We start from the raw sequence: 21,909 nt of genomic DNA on the forward strand, positions 1-21,909 counted from the left end.
TCAATAAATTGCAAATATATTGAACATGATAAAGGTCCTTACATATTTCACATGAGCGTTCGTTTGGTCCAATTGACACTAAATTTGGCAAACTTTCATATTTCATATGGATGGACTTGACTCTAAAACCGCATGTCCGAATTCCCTTCAAAACTCCAACTTTCAAGATTAAGGTCTATGGCCCTATCGACCCTTCAATAAGCCTATTTGTGATGCTTCTGTCTATTTATTATCTCTATCTTACTTATGTCTCGTTTTCTCTTCAATGTGCACGTTATATGGTGTATTAGATGATGTACCGTCCTTTTCAGTCCTATCATGACATTCTTCTATATTAGCCCTCACGTGGTTAAATGAGTGTCTCTTGAGGGTCATCAAGTAAAGCTTTGCTTAACGCAAACGTGAGGGTCACAACCTACTCTTTTCATAATTGTGACACATTGCACGATTTCATTCACTACTTTTAAATATCTTAATTTTGTCGTGTATTTCCAATAACTAAATTTAAAATTTATTAACAATAACAAAAACTGAAGTAATTTCAAATATTTGATTTTAATTTTTAAAATATACGAGTTTAATATCAAATCTGAAAACAAATAACCTAAAATTGGAATCATATGGGTATATTCCCAAAAAAAAAAAAAAACACAAAACCATAAAATAACTTTTTTTAATAAATAATAATAACAATAATGAAAGAGATCTTTTGATATCTTATTTTAGTAATTAACTTTTTTAAAAAAAGAAAAGGTGGCATATCATGATATTAGCTAATTAAAAATGGCTTAAAAAAATATTAACTTAGAACTAATTTTAAATTAAAAAGAAATAAAGTGAAATTAAATATAATCATATGACCTTTAAATTGGAAAAAAGGAAGCAAATTTTTAGTTGGTGAATTGGTGATATAATTTATCATCACTTCAACCTTTGTCTTTACTGAAGAGATAAGATTATTTACCAAATAGATTAAAATATTAAAATTAATTATCAAATAAAAACAATTTACGCAACTTTTAAAAATTCAACAGAAATTAAATAACATTCTTTTTTTAAAAAAAACTATTAGAAAAATAAACGAAACAATAATGGAGTAAGGAATATGAAAGGGGAAAAAACATAATCATTAGGTTAGGTTTCTTTTAGCCCAATCAAACCTTAAAAAAAAAAAAACAAAAATTAATGCGTTTTTCTTGTTTTGCGTCCTACGAAAATTTTGGAGAGGTTTAGAGTTTAGTGTTTAGGGTTTCTCGAGAGGTTCAACATAAATAGCTTCTATGATAGAGTCACTGAAAAGGATGATGCACCTCGTTGGTACGTTTAGTTATTTTGAGCATTTTTTAGTCATCTTATCCTCAAGATCGCTCTCGTCTTAGTTTGTCACCGAACCACATCTTATTGAGAGAGATACTTGTTTTGATACCATTTGTAATACCTCTTGCTCAAGATTCAGAATCCATATTTGGCACCTGATGGCCCAGACATTCTCCCACGTTCCTTTTGTATTGTCACGTTACTTACACTTCACTTCTAAAAGTAAAAACTATTCTTACAACCAACACGAATCGTTTTAGCGTGTTTTGTTTTCACTCACATGTATCTTAGAAAAATTCTCAAGAGGTCACCTAATATAGAATTTGTAACGCCCACTCATCGAAAGTCCGAATCACCGTTGTTACTATTGACGCATATTATATTTTTCATAATTATATACTGTAAAGTAATCTGCTCTTTTGAATAAATAAAAACAAGGGTAAAGCGAATTAGGAGCAATAAATACACAAAAATGGACTTGGGTCTAATAGGGTCTCCGGAAGTCTCCAATTCAACGGCATCATCGTCCTCAACAACTTATATTGACTATTTTTCCAATTATTTATTCAGTTTTATTCACTAATAGTTCTTAGTTTTATTAGGACATTTGGCTCCATTTATGATTATCAAAATTTTTGAACACGAAGACTCACTCTCGATCAAATACGGCCAAACTCTTTGGCGACTTGTAATATCATACAATTCGATGGTCAGCAATACTCATTGTTCCTAACTTAGCATACAACGCGTCAGTCAGGAGTACTCATTATTATTAAGCTTATAATCACATAATCAACATGTTTACACATATAAAATAAGTTAAAAAAACATGTTTATGAGTTCCGACATGCTATATATTTGAATCGTTAACTCCTTTATTCTCGTAATTTACTCTTAATAGGGTAATTTTATCGCAATTTCTCCTAATTGGACCCACATTTTACAACTTTCAAAGTAACCATAGGACAATCTTGATAGAACAAGTCAAAAGGAGTTGAATAGAACGAAACGGAGTATGATCCGAGGCTGCACGCACTCAATTACCATATCTCATGCACCAAAAGTCTCGTCTACGCTCGATTTCACGCACAATCACGTGCCCATGACCACATGATTTTAGCGTTTTTAAGTATCCATTCATAGAGTTTGGAAAGACAACTTCAATCCATTTGAATTGCTCAAATACAACCTTAAAACAAAGAAGCTAGGTCGAAAATAAGATGTGGAAGTAAAATCCTATCCGACACACGTGGACAAATCATAAAATTACACGTGGCCGCATATAGACAGTCTAATTTTTCTTCTCCTCGTTTGTAGCTTTTTAAAATAAATAAATAAATAAATAGAAGGATTAATAATAAAAATAAATCGAGGATTGCGAAAAGCGACGAAAAGGAGGCTTTCAAGAAAATGTTAAGAAATAAGTGGGAGAAGAAGAAATGATTACGCAGGCGGCCCCCCCCCCCAGCAATTCCGATGTGGGACCCGTTTTATCATTAATCCAAACGCTCCCAAAACGCCGTTACTTCACGGCGCCGATTTGCTCCCCTCCCCTATCAATTTATTATTTTACAGCCTATTCCCAATTTTAATTCTAAATTTCTAATTTTGTCTCTTAAAAAAATTCTTAAAATTTAAAAAGTCCAAAATAAGTTAATTTTAAATTAAAAAGCAATTTTTTTTTTTTAATTTTCTATATATTAAATTTTATTTTTCTTAAAAAATATAAACATTACCAAAGTACTTTTTCAGTCTCTATTTCTAAAAAAGGAAATTTAAAGAATATATTCTTCTAAGCACTACTTCTCAGTACATTGAGATCATTGATGTATTTTTTTTTTTATTTTTTTAACAATTTAATTATTTAAATTAATAATTTTTATTTGGTAGGTAATTTAAATTTTATTTTATGTTTTTAGATTCAAAGAAAATTCTAAAATAAATCGTTGAAACACATTTTAAATTATTATTTAAATTAACATACCATCAAAATATAAATATTAAATACAATAATTGTTTTTTCTTTTAATTTTTCAAAACAAACATAAATGAATTGTGTTTGGATTGGTAGATAATGGTCAATTAATATTCAACCGCTCTGACCCACCACTACTTTTGTCTTTTTCTGCTGACCCATTCTAGAGAGATAAGAGATATTTTAATTAATTTTTAAATAATAATAATATTATTATTAATAATAATAATAACCTGTTTGAAAAGTGTCTTTATCTTTTTTTTTTTTTTAATAAAGAAAAATCTGAGAGTATGGTGGTAAGGTCCCCATTCCTTCAACTCAATTCTGAACCAATCAAATTTTCAATTAAAAATATTAATACAATTATTTAAAAATAAAAATAAAGATGCTCTAACCTCTAAAGTCAAAGTAAAAAATAAAAATTAAAAAAACAAGAAAAAATATATGATTTGGTGGCATTTCTTATGACTTCCCACCGCAAAGAGAATAATATTATTTTTGTCTTTATATATATATATATATTTCTTAAATTATGTATATTAATATATTAGAACGAGTATGATGTTCAAGTCAAAGTCAAACACGAACATTGTACCAAACAAATTTAAGATAATTAAGTAAACCGTTGTTGAAGATTGTTGAGAGCAGTCCCACATTTGTTAATTAATGAGAAGATCTCAAGGATACTATCTCCGTTAATATGAAATTTTTTAGAAAAACAAAATAATAAAACCATAAAAGCTTATGGGTATGTGTAACAGTCCAAGCCTAACACTAACTGATATTGTCCTTTGTGGGATTTCCCTTCTGACATTCCCCTCAAAGTTTTAAAATGCATTCTTTTATAAAGAATGTTTTCATTCCCCTCTCCAACCGATGTGTAATTTCACAATACACCCCTTTTAGGGGTTAGCGTTCTCACTGAGACACGATTTTCGTTCTCTTCTCCAACCAATGTGGGATTTCACAATTGATCCCTCTTGGGGGCCAGCGTCCTCGATGTCTACCTTTGATACCATTTGTAACAACTCAAGTCCACCGCTAGCAAATATTATCCTTTTTAAGCTTCCACTTCCAACCTCGCCTTCAAAGTTTTAAAACACTTTCACTAGAGAGAGGTTTCCATACCCTTATAAGAAATGTTTGGTCACTCTCTCCAACCAATGTGGGATCTCACATTATGTTCAAAGTCGACAATCTCATACCATTGTGGAGCATGGTTATTCCTAATTAAAATGAAATTTAAACTATAAATGTATATAATTCTTAATTTAATATTTTCAATTAAGAATAAATACTTTAATATATAGTAAATAAGCTCACAAGTATAAAAATATTATCTTTACTCGAAAATTAATAATATTCTTTAACTCTAACACGTATGATTGATTTTGATGTAAAGTTCGAAAGAATAAAAAAGTTAAACCAAAGTTTTCATTTTCTTCTTTTTTTTAATAAAGATATGGTTAGACGATTAAAACGGTATTTATCAAATATAAAAATTAAAAAGAAATGAATTATTAAAACATTAATGAAGGATAAACTTGAAAAATAATCCAAATCAGTGATATCAACGAAAGATAAATTCATTGTTATTTAAACAACAAAACCAAATCATTTACAAATTGATCCTTCCATTTTAATATAATTAAGAAATGATGTATGCTTTGGCCTGCACTGCACTTTGTATATATTAATAAACCAACCAAATCAATCATAGACCATATAATATATTATATATTATGCCAAATAAATCTTAATCGTGCCATCTTGTTTTGTCCAAGATGAAAACATATGCCTCAAATCTTTGTTTATTCAAATAGATAAGCTCATATATATATATATATATATTTATGATAAGATCATATGAACGTATATTATTTCATATCAATAAACCTCGAACATCTAGGCGTAAAGTTTATTGTTTGGTAAACGTTGATATTGATGCCCAAATCTCGAGAGAGAAAGATCTCGCCTGATCTTTACGTGTTTAAAAAATAAATTTATTAATTAGGAAAGACGTGACCTAAAGAATAGAACAATATGAACATCAGTATTTGTCATACAGTCTACAATGTTTAAGTTACTTTATAATCATAATTTACTTAAATCTTTAGAATTATGATAACGTGTGCGTGTGCGTAACGAGCTATGGATGTGCAAATTAGGCCAAGAAGGCCCCATCTCCACCTCATACGAGGTAGACCCACAAACATTTTGGCTTACGAAAATCGTGTTTTAAAATATATACTTAGCAATAAATTTACAATTTATAATTTTAAAATATATTTCCTAGTAATTTGAATTCTTTTTCGATACAAAATCGACAAATCAACACAAGAGACTCCATGAATTATCCAGATGGGTTGGGAGCTGAGATAACCCAAACACGACCCATACTAATCCTACCTTCTTATAAATCTCAGGCAACTTTCGAACGGGACTGAGCGGGAGAGGAGTCGTTATTGAAAACACGTTCAGTTCTTTAATCTATGTCATGACGATGTTGACGATTATTGGGAGTGAGTCTCACATTGGTTAATTTAGTGGAAGATCATAGGTTTATAAGTGAGAAATACTATCTCCATTAGTATGAGGCATTTTGGGGGAAGCCCAAAGCTTTTGCTATGAGAGCTTATGCTCAAAGTGAACAATATCATATCATCGTGGAGAGTCGTGATTCCTTACATGGTATCAGAGCTATGCCCAAAAGTGACTAAAGTGTCGAACAAAGGTTGTACTTTGTTTGAGGACTCTAGACAAAGGAGTCGAGCCTCGATTAAGGGGAGGCTAGCTCCATAAGCTCTCAGTAGAGGCTTATAGTGTGCTTTGTTCGAGTCGAAACTAATTAGAAGAAAATTTTAGATGCTAACTCGAGATCCGGATTATTTAAAATTAAAAAAAAAAATTATACTTTTAAAATAATTTAAAAACATTTATTAAAATATTATGGTATTTTGTTTTCTTTATAATTTAGCCTTAATAATTGTAATTTTGGGGGAATGGATGATGTTGATGTTTTACCTAGTATAACAATAAGGCTTACAATTTCTTGTGCGCATTTTATCTTCGGTGTGAGTTCTTACACGTAACAAAAACCTTTTTATTATTTTTTTCTTTTTTAATTTTATTTTTCTCACGTCGAGGAATATACGTCCATCTGTACAAAATGGCGTATACACAATACATAGTTATTCTCTAGAGAGAGAAAGAGAAGGAAGAGAGAGAAAGTGTGGTATTTCAGAAAGGCTGAGTGATGCTTTCATTGCTTGCTCTGATTTTGATACCTTCGACAGGGCCAAAAATGGCGGATTAAAGCTTCCGAGTTGAGGTTTACCTGCAACAATCAAGAGAGTTTTTGCAGGATTTGGCCGCTCTTTGGCACTCTTTCTTATGAGATAACAACTCCGATGCATTTTGGAGTTTTTGTTTTCGCCTTTCGAAATCACCATCATCATCATCATCTTCTTCTTCTCCTTCTTCTTCTTCTTCGACGGTTCTCAACCAAAACCAGGTGACCTCTCTTTTTCCCTTGTCGTCTAATCTGCATTGCTGATCCATCATCCCTGTTTTGCATTACTCTTCATCGTTTCTGTTTTCTGCAATTTTTTTGCGCTTTTGCTGAAGATTTCTGTTTCCTTTTCCCTCCTTTCAGTTTTTGTGAATTGTTCCGATGAAAAATCGTTAATCGGCTTTCCTTCTCGCCTTCATTTACTTGTTCCCGTTTTGGAATTCCTTTGTTAATCTGGAGTTGAGAATTACGAATGTTAATTTTTTTTTAATTAGTTTTCTATATGTGATTTGAAATCTCGTACTATCTTAGTTTGGTTTTCTGATTATTGTTCATTTTGGGAAATATCTGACTCTTTGATTTTTTATACTTGTTTCCTTGCGAATAATTTGTCGTTCGATTTTGGAACAGCCAAAACCGCCCGGGTAATTAGGGATTTCTGCAGAAATTTGAATCTTCAATGGAATTAACAAAACTCTCCGTTTTTATGCTGCGAACTTTTGTATTCGAACTCTAAATACTTCTTTTAAGTTTGATTATAGTTCTTACTTTGTTCCTTGACTTCCATAAAAATCTATTTTTGTTAAATTCTAGGCCTCTATTTCTGGATCTACTGCTACTAATTATGATATATATGATATATAATATAAGTTTTGTTCTTAGGCCTCTATTTGTAATTAGATTTTTGTTGAATGTATAATTGGGATATGTTAGGTAAAGATCAGAATAGACTCTTATGTTAAAGTTCGAGTTTAAAAATAGGATGTTATGAACGCCAAAGACCAAAATAAGATTCTTAAAACTTACTGTTAAATTGTTTTGATTATGTAATCGACTTCTCTTCGTTTTTGTTATAGACATTTCTCGTTTTAATCCTTGTTGCAACAAAGATATAAGCAATATTCCAAGAAGATTGTAATTTGTATTGCTTTTTGGCAGTTAATTGATGCAGTGAGCCGATCCTGGTTGTTGGTTTGGATCAAAAAATTAATAATGGTCCTGGATAAGGCTAAGGAAGACTAGTAGCTTTTATGGTTGTTTGATGGCTAATTCTTCTTCAGACTCCTACTTACAAGCTGGCTCATTGGGCAAGCATATAAGCAGCTCACTGTTCAGTATTCCTGGATTCTTTGCTGGGTTAGGGTCGAAAGGGTCGGTCGACAGTGATTCACTTAGAAGTCCTACTTCGCCTTTGGATTTCAGGCTTTTTACCAATCTAAGCAACCCATTTGGTTTTAAATCCTTATCATCAGCTGAAACTGAAAGTGGTCGTCAAAGTAAGTTTTTTTCTAGTGAGGTTGGTCTTGGCATCATAAATTCTATTGCTGTTGATGACAATGGACCGACCAGCGAAGCTCGGGATTCAAACCGGAGGAAGAATGTCATTTTTGGACCACAAATTAAGACTAAGATCTCTAAATCCTCGAACCATTACATCAAATCTTTGGGTTCTTTGAAATCTTATTCTTTGCCAAGCAATTATACAATCTCGTCACTTTCCAAAGCCAAAATTCCAAGCTCCAGCTCTGGAGCCATAAATAGTGTCTGTGGTAATGGAGAATTATCTGCTTTAGTATCTGAACCCTTTGAAAATAATGCATCATTTTTTTCAAATGCTAGCAGCTTTTCCTCCTCTGGTATTGTCTTGACTCAAGATTCTGATCCAAGTGATGAAAATTTTCAATTGGAAAGTAGCAACTCCAGTTTTCAAGTGATTAACAGTAGCCCTCAAAGGGAAAATTCATTGCCCATCAAATCCTGTTCCTTGCCAATAACTATTGGCGCAAGCAATGCATATGTAGGCTCTCTTACTGCTAGGGAAATAGAACTTTCCGAGGACTATACCTGCATAATTTCTCATGGTCCAAACCCGAAGACAACACGCATTTTTGGTGACTGTATTTTGGAATGTCACACAGATGAAAATATCGATTCCAGTAAGATGGAAAAGCCTGGGATCGAATCATCTCCATTGGGAAGTTTCTCAGAAGGTTTTGATCGTGGAGTTATGGATGCGAACATGCAAATCTGTTACTCGTGCAAGAAAGTTTTGAAAGAAGAGCATGATATTTATTTATGCAGGTTTGTTTGATTGTCAGCATTTCTGTAACTTATGAACTCCAAACTTTCTCTTGATTGTGTGATTGTCCTCTTACTCTACCAGGGATGGCAAAGCTTTTTGCAGTTCAAAGTGCAGCTCCGAGGAAATTTTCGCCGAAGATAAAATCGACAAGACTTCCAAAGATGATAGTGAAAGCTCTGCAGCCTCAAGCTACCATGAAGATCTCTTCATGATGGGTCTCCCTTTTGCTCTATGACAGAGAGATATAGTTTCATTTCACACCCTCCCACTGGCCGTGTTCGGTGAGACGACACGACAGGAAGAGGAGGATCATCTGTTTACTAAGAGCTGTCTGTGTAAATCGGTCTGCAGCCATGGATGATCGCAGAGTTTACCGTTTTTCCATTTTCTGCTTTCCTGGTGTTGGTGAGTCTCGAGTAGAAAAGATGAGAGATTTTGGTGCATATAGATATGATAGTATATCTATCTGTTTTGATTGTTCATTGAAGATTTTGATTAAACCTTGTTAATCCTGGAGATCATTTTGTTGTTGTATCTCAAAGGCTTTGTTGACTTGAATAAAAAAAAAAAATTGTGTTTGAAAACAGTTTTGATTGGAAACAAGCACAGGAAAGTTCTGGCATTTGAGATGGAACTTTATTGTGGCATTCTGCTGTACTTTTGAATGACTTTTGAAGTATAAAGTGAAGATTTCAGTTTGATTGGTAGTAAGACATGTCTCTTGATTGGAAATATGTTCGGAGGATTCTTGCTTTATTCTCAATGCTCTATGTGCTTTCAGATGGGGGGAATGAGATTCTTCCTCATCTCTATCACTTTTACAAAATTAAACTATAACTTAGGAGAACTATGATTCTTTCTTTTACTTCCACAATGACACACACTTTATTGAAATCAAAGAGTAAGAATAAAAGTTTTGACGTTTTTTTTCTTCTAACATTCGTTCATACGAGACTCATACTCGGGGTTTTGATTAGTTTTATATGGCCGATGTGAGCACTACGATAACACAAGTCTAGAGATTTTGTTGAATATCTAATTCAGGGGGACTTTATAAGCTATGGGGTGCAAGAACATCACTCTAACACAATGACGGTGTCGAACTTAGAGAAGACTTTTGAGCCTACCCATTCTTGTCTCATATACTTGAGGTAACATTTGTTTCTAAAAGAATATATGTTCTTCCTTGCTATTTTGATTAGTTCCTCATATCCAATATTTTGTTGTGTGGACTAGTTCTTTCGTCTTAATGATTGAGGTTATTATGTTCACTGAAAAATGCTAAAGCGTGTAAAGTTCTGGCTTAGTACCCATACGTTTGTGGCTAGGTCTACCTCAACTCTATTGAATAATTTTATCTATAATATTAAAAATTAGAAGTGGGTTCATGGCTCATGCCGAAGGCATCTTGTGTTAATACTAAAGTTGTAAAACTCAAATGTCAACTCAACTTTGATTTCAACTTCCTCTAAGCCATCCTAAAGTGTCCACTCATTGACCTCTTTGCCTATACGACTCTATTACGGTATTAATATTTCATTTGTATGATCTTCCTACGATCATACTGAACGAGCATCCCAAAAAGTCACTCTCCAATTCTTCGTAACGGGGAAATCTAACAAAACTTCATTTCAAATCTAGTACCTCATTAACATGGTAATGAGCTTTGCATATGAAGAACCTTGAGCTATTTGAAAGGAAGTTGATTTCGAGTAAGCAACATGAACCCTTATCTAAGGCGAGATCCTTGAGACACTACAATATAGCAAAAAAATAAGTCTATCGTTAGCTTACTCAAGGTCGGTCACGTTAGAGAAGAGTAGCCTCAATATGTCAAGCAGAGGGAGTTGATCATTCTATATTATTGCAACATTTTCGTGTAGGAGTACTATAAAAATTATCATGTGAGTCTTCCCCTCCGCTCATTTTCAATCCATGGTTCTGTAACCTTAAATCATAACCGGAAAAGTTCATGTTGTAGTAACTTTTAAAACTCTAAACATGATCATAACACCTTATCCAAACTACAAATTAATAACTTTAAATCACCTCATAATTTTCACGTTGTAGGTTCCAGAAATCCGCTTTAAACCTTACAAATCAGTTTGAATAAAAAAAAAAATTTTTTTTTTTTTTTTTTTTTTTTTAAATTTATAAAAAATGAAAATAGAGTTTTAATTTCTTTTTTAATTTCCTTTTTTATATTATATATATTTTCTAAAACTTGTGAGCTAATTTGTGTTTAAAATTTCGACGTCCCTCACATCCATGCCGACATATCGTACTTCGTCAGTGGCAGTTTTGTAATTCTTTGTCAACTGCAAACTATCGATCTCCTTGGTTTTCATATTTCCGCGTGGGATCTTCTCCCAGACAAATACACAAGGTTCGAATCCCATCCCGTTTCATTTCTCTCCCCCTCTTCCGGAACGGATCGTCTGGATCGTTACAGTAGTGGTTCGAATCTCTTTGAGAGCTTCCAGTGAGCGGAAAATGGTAGTCTACGTTCTTATTTCATTTCCAATTCGCTTTACCGTGCTAGTGAAGCTTAGATCTGACTGAAATCTGTTTGGCTTTGGTATTTCTTGCTGTAATGTTTGCGTGGTTCCTAGTTTCTTCTGCTCAATTTCAATGCTCCAAACTTGATTTGCTTTCTATTCGTAGTTTGGAATCCAATTAGTCCCGTTTTTTGCTTACGGTATGGTATTTGGTTTGGAATTTTGTTCTGTTGTACCTACAGTGAAATCATGACTTGAATTGCCTGTGATCTGTTGCTTGAGTTGTTATAGTTGAGGAGTGGCTTATCATGGATTAGGTGGCATACCTAGTTCAAATGTATCTCCTCTACCTCTTATGGGGATATGGAGATAGAAAGGAAGTGGACTTTCTTGTTTGAGATACATGGTCATCATTCATTGTTCACGGTTTTCCATATTTTTGCTTATTTTTATTCTTTTTTGTGGGTTTTTAGACTACTAAATTGAAAATTTCGTATATTTACATGGGATCTACTATGGAAGTTAATTGGTTTTGTTTTATTTTCTTACGTGTCCACAGCCTCTCAGACTCGCAATCAAGGTACGTTTTACCAACCATTTTAATCAAACAGCTTTCTTACTGGGTTTTATGCTAATTGTGATTTAGTTCTTTTAATTTTCCTTTCTTTTAGAGGAAACTTGCTCAAAGGTCGGAAAGAGTAAAATCTGTGGACTTGCACCCGTCAGAGCCATGGTAAGTTATACTCTCTAGATATATGGAGTTTAAGTAGTGCCGTTTGTGTGCGTTTATACCCTTCAAGGAGTCTAATATTTTAGGAACTGCTTGGAAGGGGCAATAAAATATGTTATGGAAAGGAAACTGCTTCAGTTGGATTGGGTACAAAAGTTTTGATAGTTTAGCTGAAGATAACAGTAATTGTGTTGGATTATCACAATGCATAGTGTTTGGGTCTATGAGTTTTGTGCTCTTATGCGAAAATTACTAAGACCCGCTTGATAACCATTTGATTTATAGTTTTTGGTTTTTGAAAGTTAAGCTTATAAACAATACTCCAATCTGTAAGTTTATTTGTTTTGTTATCCACTGCCTACTCATGTTTTAAAAAACTAAGGTAAGTTTTGAAAACTAAAAAAGTAGTTTTTGAAAATTTCTCTCTTTGGAATTTGACTAAGAATCTAAATGTTTCTTTAATAAGAGCGATATCCATATTGTAAGGAAATTGAGAGGAAACAAGCATAAATNCTAAAAAATGTCAGGTTGGATTGGACAAAATGTCAACCCAAAAACCGAACAAAAATTTCAAATTAAAAAAAAAAAATAAAAAAAAGAAATCGTCATCAAATGTGGCATAAGTTAAAATGTAGTTAGTTATTGTGAATGAGGACAATGGAAAGAAAGATGAATTGTTGACATTTTATCATACTGCAGGATACTTGCAAGTCTGTATTCAGGAACCGTTTGTATCTGGAACTACCAGTCTCAGGTATGAAAATCTGGTATTGGACAAGGTCCACACTAGTATGAAAATTCAATTGGTTTGATTTTGTCTCTAGTCCTTATATTTAGACAGTTTAAATTAACGTTAGCCCTTTATTGACGTTTCAGACCATGGTTAAATCTTTTGAGGTCACTGAGTTACCAGGTAATAGATACGCCTTCTCTATGGTCTGTTTGAATTTGTCCCCCCCACCCCCACCCAAGGCAGTTAATGGGACTGAAAGGCAAACAGTATTTTTCTTTCATTCTTTCCTCATTGGGCCTAATTTTACTCTTCAACGTTAATGCTATGTTTGCAGTCAGGTCAGCCAAATTTATAGCACGGAAGCAGTGGGTTGTCGCTGGAGCTGATGACATGTTTATTCGTGTCTACAACTATAATACAATGGACAAGATAAAAGTTTTTGAGGCACACACAGACTACATCAGATGTGTGGCTGTTCATCCTACCCTTCCTTATGTACTGTCTTCATCTGATGATATGCTTATAAAACTTTGGGATTGGGATAAGGGCTGGATGTGTACTCAGATTTTTGAGGGGCATTCTCATTATGTGATGCAAGTAACATTTAATCCCAAAGACACCAATACCTTTGCAAGTGCATCCCTTGATCGGACAATAAAGGTACAATAATCACTGTGTGGCAGCACATTGTCCAATTTTCTATTGATCATTCTAATTACCTCTGGTAACTCTTTAGCCTACTCCTTGTAGATTTGGAATCTTGGATCCCCTGATCCTAATTTTACATTAGATGCCCATCAGAAAGGGGTGAATTGTGTTGATTACTTCACAGGAGGTGACAAACCTTACCTCATTACTGGGTCTGACGATCACACTGCTAAGGTCTTTATTGGTTTACCAGTTTCTCAAGTGTAGTTGTATTTTAATGGGCTCATGTTAATATGGAATAGCTTATGAGTGTAATCTAATAAACGCAGGTATGGGACTACCAAACGAAGAGTTGTGTCCAGACACTTGAAGGTCACACGCACAATGTCTCTGCAGTCTGTTTTCATCCGGACCTTCCTATTATAATTACAGGTTCGGAAGATGGAACTGTTCGCATATGGCACTCGACGACATATAGGTACCATTGAATATTGTGATAAAAGCATAATATATGTTAGACATTACTTGGATCAATGCTTATACAATGCATTATTTGTAATAGTATAAATCGAGCAGATTTAGAGAACTCATCAGTTACTTATCTTTTAGAAGTTTTTATTTCGACCCTTAAAATTTTTTCTTTTACTCAGTTACATTCATCACACACATGAATTTTATGAACTCCGAACCTTTTGTTTGTTAACTTGAGCCTTCCAATATATTGGCACATAAAAAGCTTTAGATCTAGTTTCGTTTTGGTTATTTTTAAGTTTCATTTGACTCGGTTCTCCCCAACACAACATCTTCCTTTTTGGCCACAAATAGGAATGGATATTCACATCCTTTCATCTGACTTCTACTTGGGACTCTGTTGTGGAAAAGATTTAGATACGTTCATCCTTTTGGAAGAGAAATTTCCAGGGAGATTTGTCCTGATTCAGTTAGTCCTTAGTGGCATCTCGGTTTACTTCTTATCTTTATTTAGGATTCTTGTGAAGGTTTGCAATAACTTGAAGACGCTTATGTGTCATTTTTTATGGGATGGGGTAGAGGAAGGGAAGGGTTTGCATTGGATTAGTTGGAGGTTGTAGTATCCAATGGAGCTTGGTGTTTTAGATATAGGGAATATTACAATGCATAAGGAGTTGAAAGATCTGTAGGGGATTTGCGATCCCTTATTAGATTTCATGTTTCTCTATGGATTTTTGCATGTTTGTATTTTTGTAATTTTCTTTAAGCNTTTATTAAATAATTAAATCTTTTTATTTTTATGTTTAGAATAATATCTTAATAAAAAGAAAAAAAAAAAAAAAAAAAAAAAAAAGAAAAGAAAAAAGAAAAAGAAAAAGAAAAAGAAATACCACCTTGACTTCGTCCGATTGGGGCTTTGTTCTTCTCAGTAATATCATTAGCCTACTGCCTGTCTGTTTTGGTGACCGTTGTCTCTGTGTTGATTAAGGCCAACACTATTTGGAATGGATGAATTTTATTAGAGCTTTTACTTTTTGGGTCCATTAGAAACCATAGATTTTTCAGGGAGATGAGAGATTTTTATATTGCTTTGTGGATCATACTGTTCCTCTCTTTGCACTAGAAAAAGAAAAACGAAGAGACTATAATGAAGTATGGAAACTTGGTTTGTTATGGAATGTTCGTTGTTTTTCATAAATATTTATCGTACCTTTTAATGTTCTATACTTTGTATAAATGTATCTGCTTCATTGCCATTTTCACTAGTTGTAATTATTTCTAACTTGCAGGCTTGAAAATACATTAAACTATGGCCTTGAACGTGTTTGGGCAATTGGCTACATGAAGAGCTCACGCCGGTAAGTCGATATTTTCAACTTCCTCACTCGCATTAAAGTCTTAGTTACATTACTTTCATGTTCTGACGTAGGATGTTTGAATGCTATAACTTTCGTTTTATCTTTTTTCAAAACATTAACTTGAGACCCCAACCATCCCCCTACACATATAGAAATAATTAAATTAGTCTCGATGCTATGATTAAGAAGAATTGCATTGGGGATTCAACCAAAACTTTCCGCAATTCTTAAATTTTTCCATGACCTGAACTGACTGAAATACTACTCCCTACAGGGTTGTGATTGGTTATGATGAAGGAACCATTATGGTAAAACTTGGCCGGGACGAACCTTTTGCTAGTATGGACAACAGTGGAAAGATAATATGGGCTAAGCACAATGAAATTCAAACAGTAAACATCAAGAGTGTGGGAGCAAACTTTGAGGTCTGGAATGGTTTTATTTGCAACTTTTTATTCATCACTGATCTTTTTGTTTTTGGTGTGGCCTTAGTCGTGTGCTTTTTTTGCTTCATAGGTTACTGATGGAGAGAGATTGCCTTTAGCTGTTAAGGAGATGGGAACTTGTGATCTTTACCCTCAAGTAAGTTATGTTTTCATGTACGTTTGAATTATGTATAGCTTGTCATAGATTAGCTGGAGCTGTTCCTTTATCATTTGTGAAACCTTTGATTGTAGCCTCTAGTTTTATTGGGAATTTTGCGCACTTATTCTGGTAATATACTGCCCTTTACAGAATATGTACATTTTAATATTTTTCAATGTATGTGTACATTTATATGAGATGTGGATGTCAATATTTTTAATATCTATTCCCACATGTTTATAAGAGATGTGGATTTCAATATTTTCAATACACACACATATCTTGTCATGAACTGGTGGATTTAGGCCATCTGCTGAATTTTAGTTCAGACCCTATCGAGAACTCTTAGGTTCTCCATCACTGTTTCTGCTGCTGTTATGTTTTATTCTAAGTCAATGATGTTGATTCTGAATTCAATTTCCAATTCTAGTTACTTGATAGTCGATGTTAATTCATATTCCACGAGTAGAATATTTGTCTTAAGTTTGTTTGCCATGGTGGTGGTGGGCCTTTTGATTGCAGTCTTGCAGAACTATTTATAAGTAATATTGTTCCTTGCATGGCTGACTCAAAAAAATAAATAAAAAAATAAATAAAAAATTCACGTCTTACAGAGCTTGTGCAGTTAGAGTTTCGTTTTTTTCTTTTCTTTTTTCTAAACCCTCTCTGCTTCACGTCTTACAGAGCTTGAAGCACAATCCCAATGGGAGATTTGTTGTTGTCTGTGGAGATGGTGAGTATATAATATATACTGCTCTTGCATGGAGAAACAGGTCCTTTGGTTCAGCTTTGGAATTCGTTTGGTCGGCGGATGGAGAATATGCTGTGAGAGAAAGTACATCAAAGATCAAAATTTTCAGTAAAAATTTTCAGGTTTATATTTATTCTTACTATATGACTTTTGTATTTGCCTTAGCGGTAAAAGGAATTAATGTGTTTTTACTTCAACTAGTGCTTTGAAGGATTTGTTGGAACTTGGATGTTTACAACAGCCTCATGTGTGGATATGATGGTTTTTCTAGGCTAAATTGTATAAAATATTCTTGAACTTCCTACTCTATTTCTAAAACACCCTTTAACTTTTAAAAGTTTCAATGCTATCTTTAAACTTTAAAAAGTTAAAAAATAGCTTATAGTTAGTTTTGAATGGAAACTATTAGTACTTTGTTTCAAAAAGCATCATTATTTTATTCGCCCCATTGTTAGAAAGTGGGTTAACTAGAACTAACTAACTTTTCAGGAAAAGAAGAGTATCCGACCCACCTTTTCAGCTGAGCACATCTATGGAGGAACTCTATTAGCTATGTGTTCCAATGATTTTATTTGTTTCTATGATTGGGCAGAGTGCAGACTGATCCGCAGAATTGATGTAAATGTGAAGGTGATTACAGACTTGCATTTGTTAGCTGGCTTTCTGTTTCTTTTGTAATATGATTCTAATTCCCTTATACGATTATTTGTTTATTTCCAGAACCTGTACTGGGCTGATAGTGGTGATTTGGTTGCAATAGCCAGTGATGCATCATTTTATATCCTGAAGTACAATGTAAGAATCCTTGTTATGCCGTTAAGTAGTTGATGGCTTTCAATTGCTTTCCCTAAACAATATGAATCTGAATTGCTTCTCACTGCATCATGTTTTGGCATATTTGTCTATGCGTTGTGCGTTGCTGAAAAAGTTGTTTCTCATCTAACAAATGCGAATATTGCAGCGTGATGCCGTGTCTTCCTATTTAGATAGTGGAAGGCCCGTTGATGAACAAGGAGTTGAAGATGCGTTTGAGCTCCTGCATGAAGTGAATGAACGTGTGAGGACTGGCCTTTGGGTTGTGGATTGCTTCATTTACAACAACTCTTCCTGGAGACTGAACTACTGTGTTGGTGGCGAGGTAATGTGAATGATCAACATGCTTGGTTGTTGACATTTGTCAACATGCAGATATCCCCATGGATTGGCCACTATCTAAATTGATTCATAACCTCATAATTTCAGGTAACCACAATGTTTCATTTGGATCGACCCATGTATTTGCTTGGGTATCTTGCTGGCCAAAGCCGGGTCTATTTGATTGACAAAGAGTTCAAGTAAGGAAACTTTTAGTCCTTTTCTTGGAGGTGGAATCACAATTCAAAATGAGCTGCATTCAGAATTTTGATGCTATTTATTGTGATGCAGTGTTGTTGGATACACATTGCTTCTTAGCTTGATTGAGTACAAGACCCTTGTAATGCGTGGGGACTACGAAAGAGCCAATGAAGTCTTACCTTCAATTCCTAAGGAGCATCATAACAGGTATTGAAAGAATTGTTTGAAGTTTTTCGACGATGCGTGAAGAATATTTTGAAGCTCAATCATATTTGTTTCTAGCCTAGCCTGTACCTAATAAGCTAGGTTTGTTTGGATTGGAAGGTCTTGTCATGGGATTTCTGCAATTTCCAATCCGATCTTAGATTCAAGTTCTTTGTTTCCTTTTCCCTTTTTCCTGTGTTTTGTTTTTTCAGTTTTTCCTCTAAATTTTTACCTTAACATCCGACACCCGACATTTGACAATCTTTCAAGATGTTTGATATTGAGCTGCCTAATATTTAATCATATGGAAACTTATGGGATTTCTGTACCTGATAAAACAGTTTGAATCGAAGGGGTCTTACTATACCCAAATTTTGCAGCCCCCCTCCCCCCCCGACACATTTTTTCTGTGTTCTCTTAAAAGATGGAGTTTGAATTTTGGTTCTTGCTTGCTTGCATGTCTGTTCTGATACTTATTTTTCCTGGGCCTCATAAGGTGATCTTTCTCATGGTATGGATATCCCATCATCTTGAAGTGGAAGTTTGTTTATTCTTGGTTGTGCGTAAAGGATTTCAGCTTTTTGATATTGTCTTTCTAGTAAAGGTTAGTGTATAATAGTAGACCTTGTTCTCTACCAGTGTGGCTCGTTTCTTGGAAGCACGAGGTATGATAGAGGAAGCTTTGGAAGTGGCTACCGATCTGGATTATAGATTTGATCTTGCGATACAGCTTGGTAGATTAGAGATTGCAAAGGTAAGATTAACTTTTTATTTTTTTTATTTGTATCATAATAATAATAATAATAATAATATTATTATTATTTTAAAATTATTTATTTAATTTTACCGGATAAAGTTAACTGTGATAAACGTTAGTGTATTAAATTTGCCCTCTTTCATTCCCATTAAAGTTTTCATTGTCCTACTTGCAGGAAATTGCGGTAGAAGTACAGAGTGAATCCAAGTGGAAGCAGCTTGGTGAATTGGCCATGTCCACCGGAAAGGTTCCTCTCATTTTGAACTTCTGCAAGCGTTCATTTCCTGTGCATGTCGATTGACATTTGTTCCCTTTATTTGGTCCCCTGTATTGTTTGCAGTTAGACATGGCCGAGGAATGCTTGAAGTATGCTGTGGATTATAGTGGTTTGTTATTGCTGTACTCTTCCCTAGGAGATTCTCAAGGGATATCACAGCTTGCAACCCTTGCCCAGGAGCAAGGAAAGAACAACGTTGCATTTCTTTGTTTATTTATGTTGGGTAGATTGGAAGACTGCCTTCAGTTGTTAGTTGAAAGGTAAAAAAATAAAAATAATAATAATATTCTCATACACTCTCCTGATTCATCTAATGTTATCTATATAAAAATATACATTTTACAGTAATCGGATTCCTGAAGCTGCTTTGATGGCTCGATCTTATCTTCCAAGCAAGGTTTCAGAGATAGTTGCAATTTGGAGGAAAGACCTGAATAAGGTAAACTAAATGTTGATGTTCTTTACATTTAAATGAACAGGGGAAAGAAACATTTTTGACAATGTTTCATATTAACATTGTGGAACATGTATATATATATATATATATTTTAGAGTGGACGTAGTTAATAAATTATTTACGGTAGAGTTTTTCTAAATTACGGAACATAGGAATCACATGCAGAAACTTTTTCTCATTTGTGCCCATGTAGTTATGAAGCTATGATATGCAGAAAGAAACTGCGTTATATGGACTATATGAACCTTTTCATTTACCATCTAGGACATCTTGATAAAAATTGACCTTAACTCAGGTTAACCCAAAAGCTGCCGAGTCATTGGCTGACCCTGAGGAGTATCCTAATTTGTTTGATGACTGGCAAGTTGCACTATCTGTTGAATCTAAAGCTGCACAGGACAGGTAAAAATTTGTTTCCTTCTGTTCAGGGTTGCATTTGTTTACGCATCATTTGGTGCATGTGCAAAACAACAAAGTCATAATTCATTGGATATCCATGTGGACTTCCATTCTTGCAGTAATCTATTCTTCTTAATATTTTGCGGTACTCATGGTTTTTTCTTCATTAATCATGACTGGAAGTTTACATTACTAGGTTTTTCGGGGTTGGCATCCCTATATAGGCAGCCAATACCCGACTTCTACTATAATAAGTGTTTTTTTGGGTATGTGTTTTAGGGGAGATTTTGCCCCTGCAGAGACGTATGGTAATCTTGCTGATAAGCCATACACGACACTTGTGGAGGCATTTAGAAGTATGCAAATAGAAGGGCATCTCGAGAATGGAGACATCGATCATGAGGTAGGTGCCTTTTGCTCGAGTGAAGGTGAAATAACATCACAGCTATAACCGCTGTTTTTCGTCCTGTTATTTATGGATTTGAATGTTAGCCCCAAACCATATGATACTAGGAGCATCATTTGAAGTGTTTGCTATTCCAAGTGTTGGTCTATACCCAATGAATGCCATGCCATTATGCCAATATGCCAATATGCCAATATGTATAGAAGAAAGCATCTCTGTTTTGAATCATGGAGTTCCATATTTGTTATAATTTTATCCCAAGTTAATTTGCGTTATGGAATCCTAGTATTCTTTATTTCGCTGGTGTGATCAATTTCTCACTCTCCTTCTTTATCCTTTAAACTGTTCTATGATAGGGCACTGAACAGAATGGAGGAGAAGAGCAAGACAACCATATCGCAGAACACAATGAAGATGAGAGCCAAGAGGAGGGCGAAGGTATCGTGGTTGATGCTGATTCGACTGATGGTGCAGTTCTCGTGAATGGTAGTGAGGCTGATGAAGAGTGGGGTACGAATGCTACTACCCCATCAGCCTGAAAGCAATTGGTTAGACGAGTGCGAAATCCAATTTTGTCTCTGGTGATTAGTTGCTTCCAAAATGCCATTTTAGAACTTCATTGCTCCCCAAGACAAGATACACACATAGTGAAGATAATGAAGAATTATTCTATTGGATTCGGTTTATAACTTCTATAGATCATCATCCTTTTCATTGCAGTGATTACGACAAGTAAGTAGGTCGTGCAAGACGATTGGTTCCTGGCTGCTGCATTGAAACACTCCACTTGAGGTGAGGGAAAAGAAGTATTTGTCGTGAGGAGGGGAGCTTTGGCGCCATGATAAACGGCATATGGAGGACACAGGAGTTTCTTTCAGTGTCAGGAAGCAGCATCCTAAAAGCCCTCGATATTCTTTGCAAACTACTACTACTACTACTACTACTACATATATTATTGTGATTTAGATGTGCCCTTAAATCATGTTGTTTAATCAATGTTAGTTTACATTCATTATCATCCTCTGGCCTTGTTCTTTATTAGGGATTGTTTTGTGCATCATCGGCACTCAAGGTTCTTACTTTTCTCTGTGAAGTTTTGTAAACAATTTGCACCCAACATTGTTGAAGTGAGAATTTTCCTGATGCAATTTTCTCGACCCAGGAAAGGAAATCTCGATTTTCTCGGTTTGGTTCGTTCATTTGGCTCCTAAATGTTTAGTGTTGTGTGTGTGAACCTAAACCCACGACTTTTAAAATCATAGTTTCTCCAAAGCTTAGAAATTAAATTTATAATTTAACGTTTAATATATATGTGTATATATATGCACATCACATGTGTATATATAAACATCTGAAGTCCTTAATTAGTGACAATTGATTGTTACGATATGAAAATACCTTAATTAGTGACAAA

At 34.2% G+C, this 21,909-nt stretch overlaps 2 protein-coding genes across 5 annotated transcripts; both read left to right on the forward strand.

Annotated features, from left to right (window-relative positions):
- The first annotated feature begins 6,466 nt into the window (after positions 1–6,466).
- Positions 6,467–9,582, forward strand: LOC111791059. The gene is made up of 3 exons (XM_023672243.1): positions 6,467–6,806; positions 7,743–8,885; positions 8,968–9,582. The coding sequence occupies exons 2-3, from the start codon at positions 7,846–7,848 to the stop codon at positions 9,119–9,121; spliced, it is 1,194 nt and encodes a 397-aa protein (XP_023528011.1). The 5' UTR covers positions 6,467–6,806; positions 7,743–7,845; the 3' UTR covers positions 9,122–9,582.
- A 1,611-nt stretch (positions 9,583–11,193) lies between these two features.
- Positions 11,194–21,653, forward strand: LOC111790568 (coatomer subunit beta'-2-like). Of its 4 annotated transcripts, none has more exons than XM_023671524.1 (25): positions 11,194–11,382; positions 11,944–11,964; positions 12,056–12,117; positions 12,814–12,868; positions 12,991–13,027; positions 13,182–13,507; positions 13,598–13,729; positions 13,825–13,973; positions 15,256–15,324; positions 15,599–15,749; positions 15,841–15,906; positions 16,594–16,782; positions 17,150–17,290; positions 17,381–17,455; positions 17,622–17,798; positions 17,903–17,994; positions 18,086–18,202; positions 18,839–18,953; positions 19,132–19,203; positions 19,297–19,493; positions 19,579–19,672; positions 19,986–20,092; positions 20,369–20,492; positions 20,852–21,076; positions 21,216–21,653. In XM_023671524.1, exons 1-24 carry the CDS (start codon positions 11,380–11,382, stop codon positions 21,032–21,034), a joined length of 2,754 nt encoding a protein of 917 aa, XP_023527292.1. In that variant the 5' UTR covers positions 11,194–11,379; the 3' UTR covers positions 21,035–21,076; positions 21,216–21,653. The 4 variants fall into 4 exon arrangements, with proteins under 4 accessions (XP_023527292.1, XP_023527293.1, XP_023527294.1 ...); XM_023671525.1 differs by having other exon boundaries at positions 20,852–21,052; XM_023671526.1 differs by having other exon boundaries at positions 20,852–21,043.
- Positions 21,654–21,909: the final 256 nt, after the last annotated feature.

The sequence above is a fragment of the Cucurbita pepo genome, chromosome LG03, assembly GCF_002806865.2.
Source record: "Cucurbita pepo subsp. pepo cultivar mu-cu-16 chromosome LG03, ASM280686v2, whole genome shotgun sequence".
Classification (NCBI taxonomy): domain Eukaryota; kingdom Viridiplantae; phylum Streptophyta; class Magnoliopsida; order Cucurbitales; family Cucurbitaceae; genus Cucurbita; species Cucurbita pepo.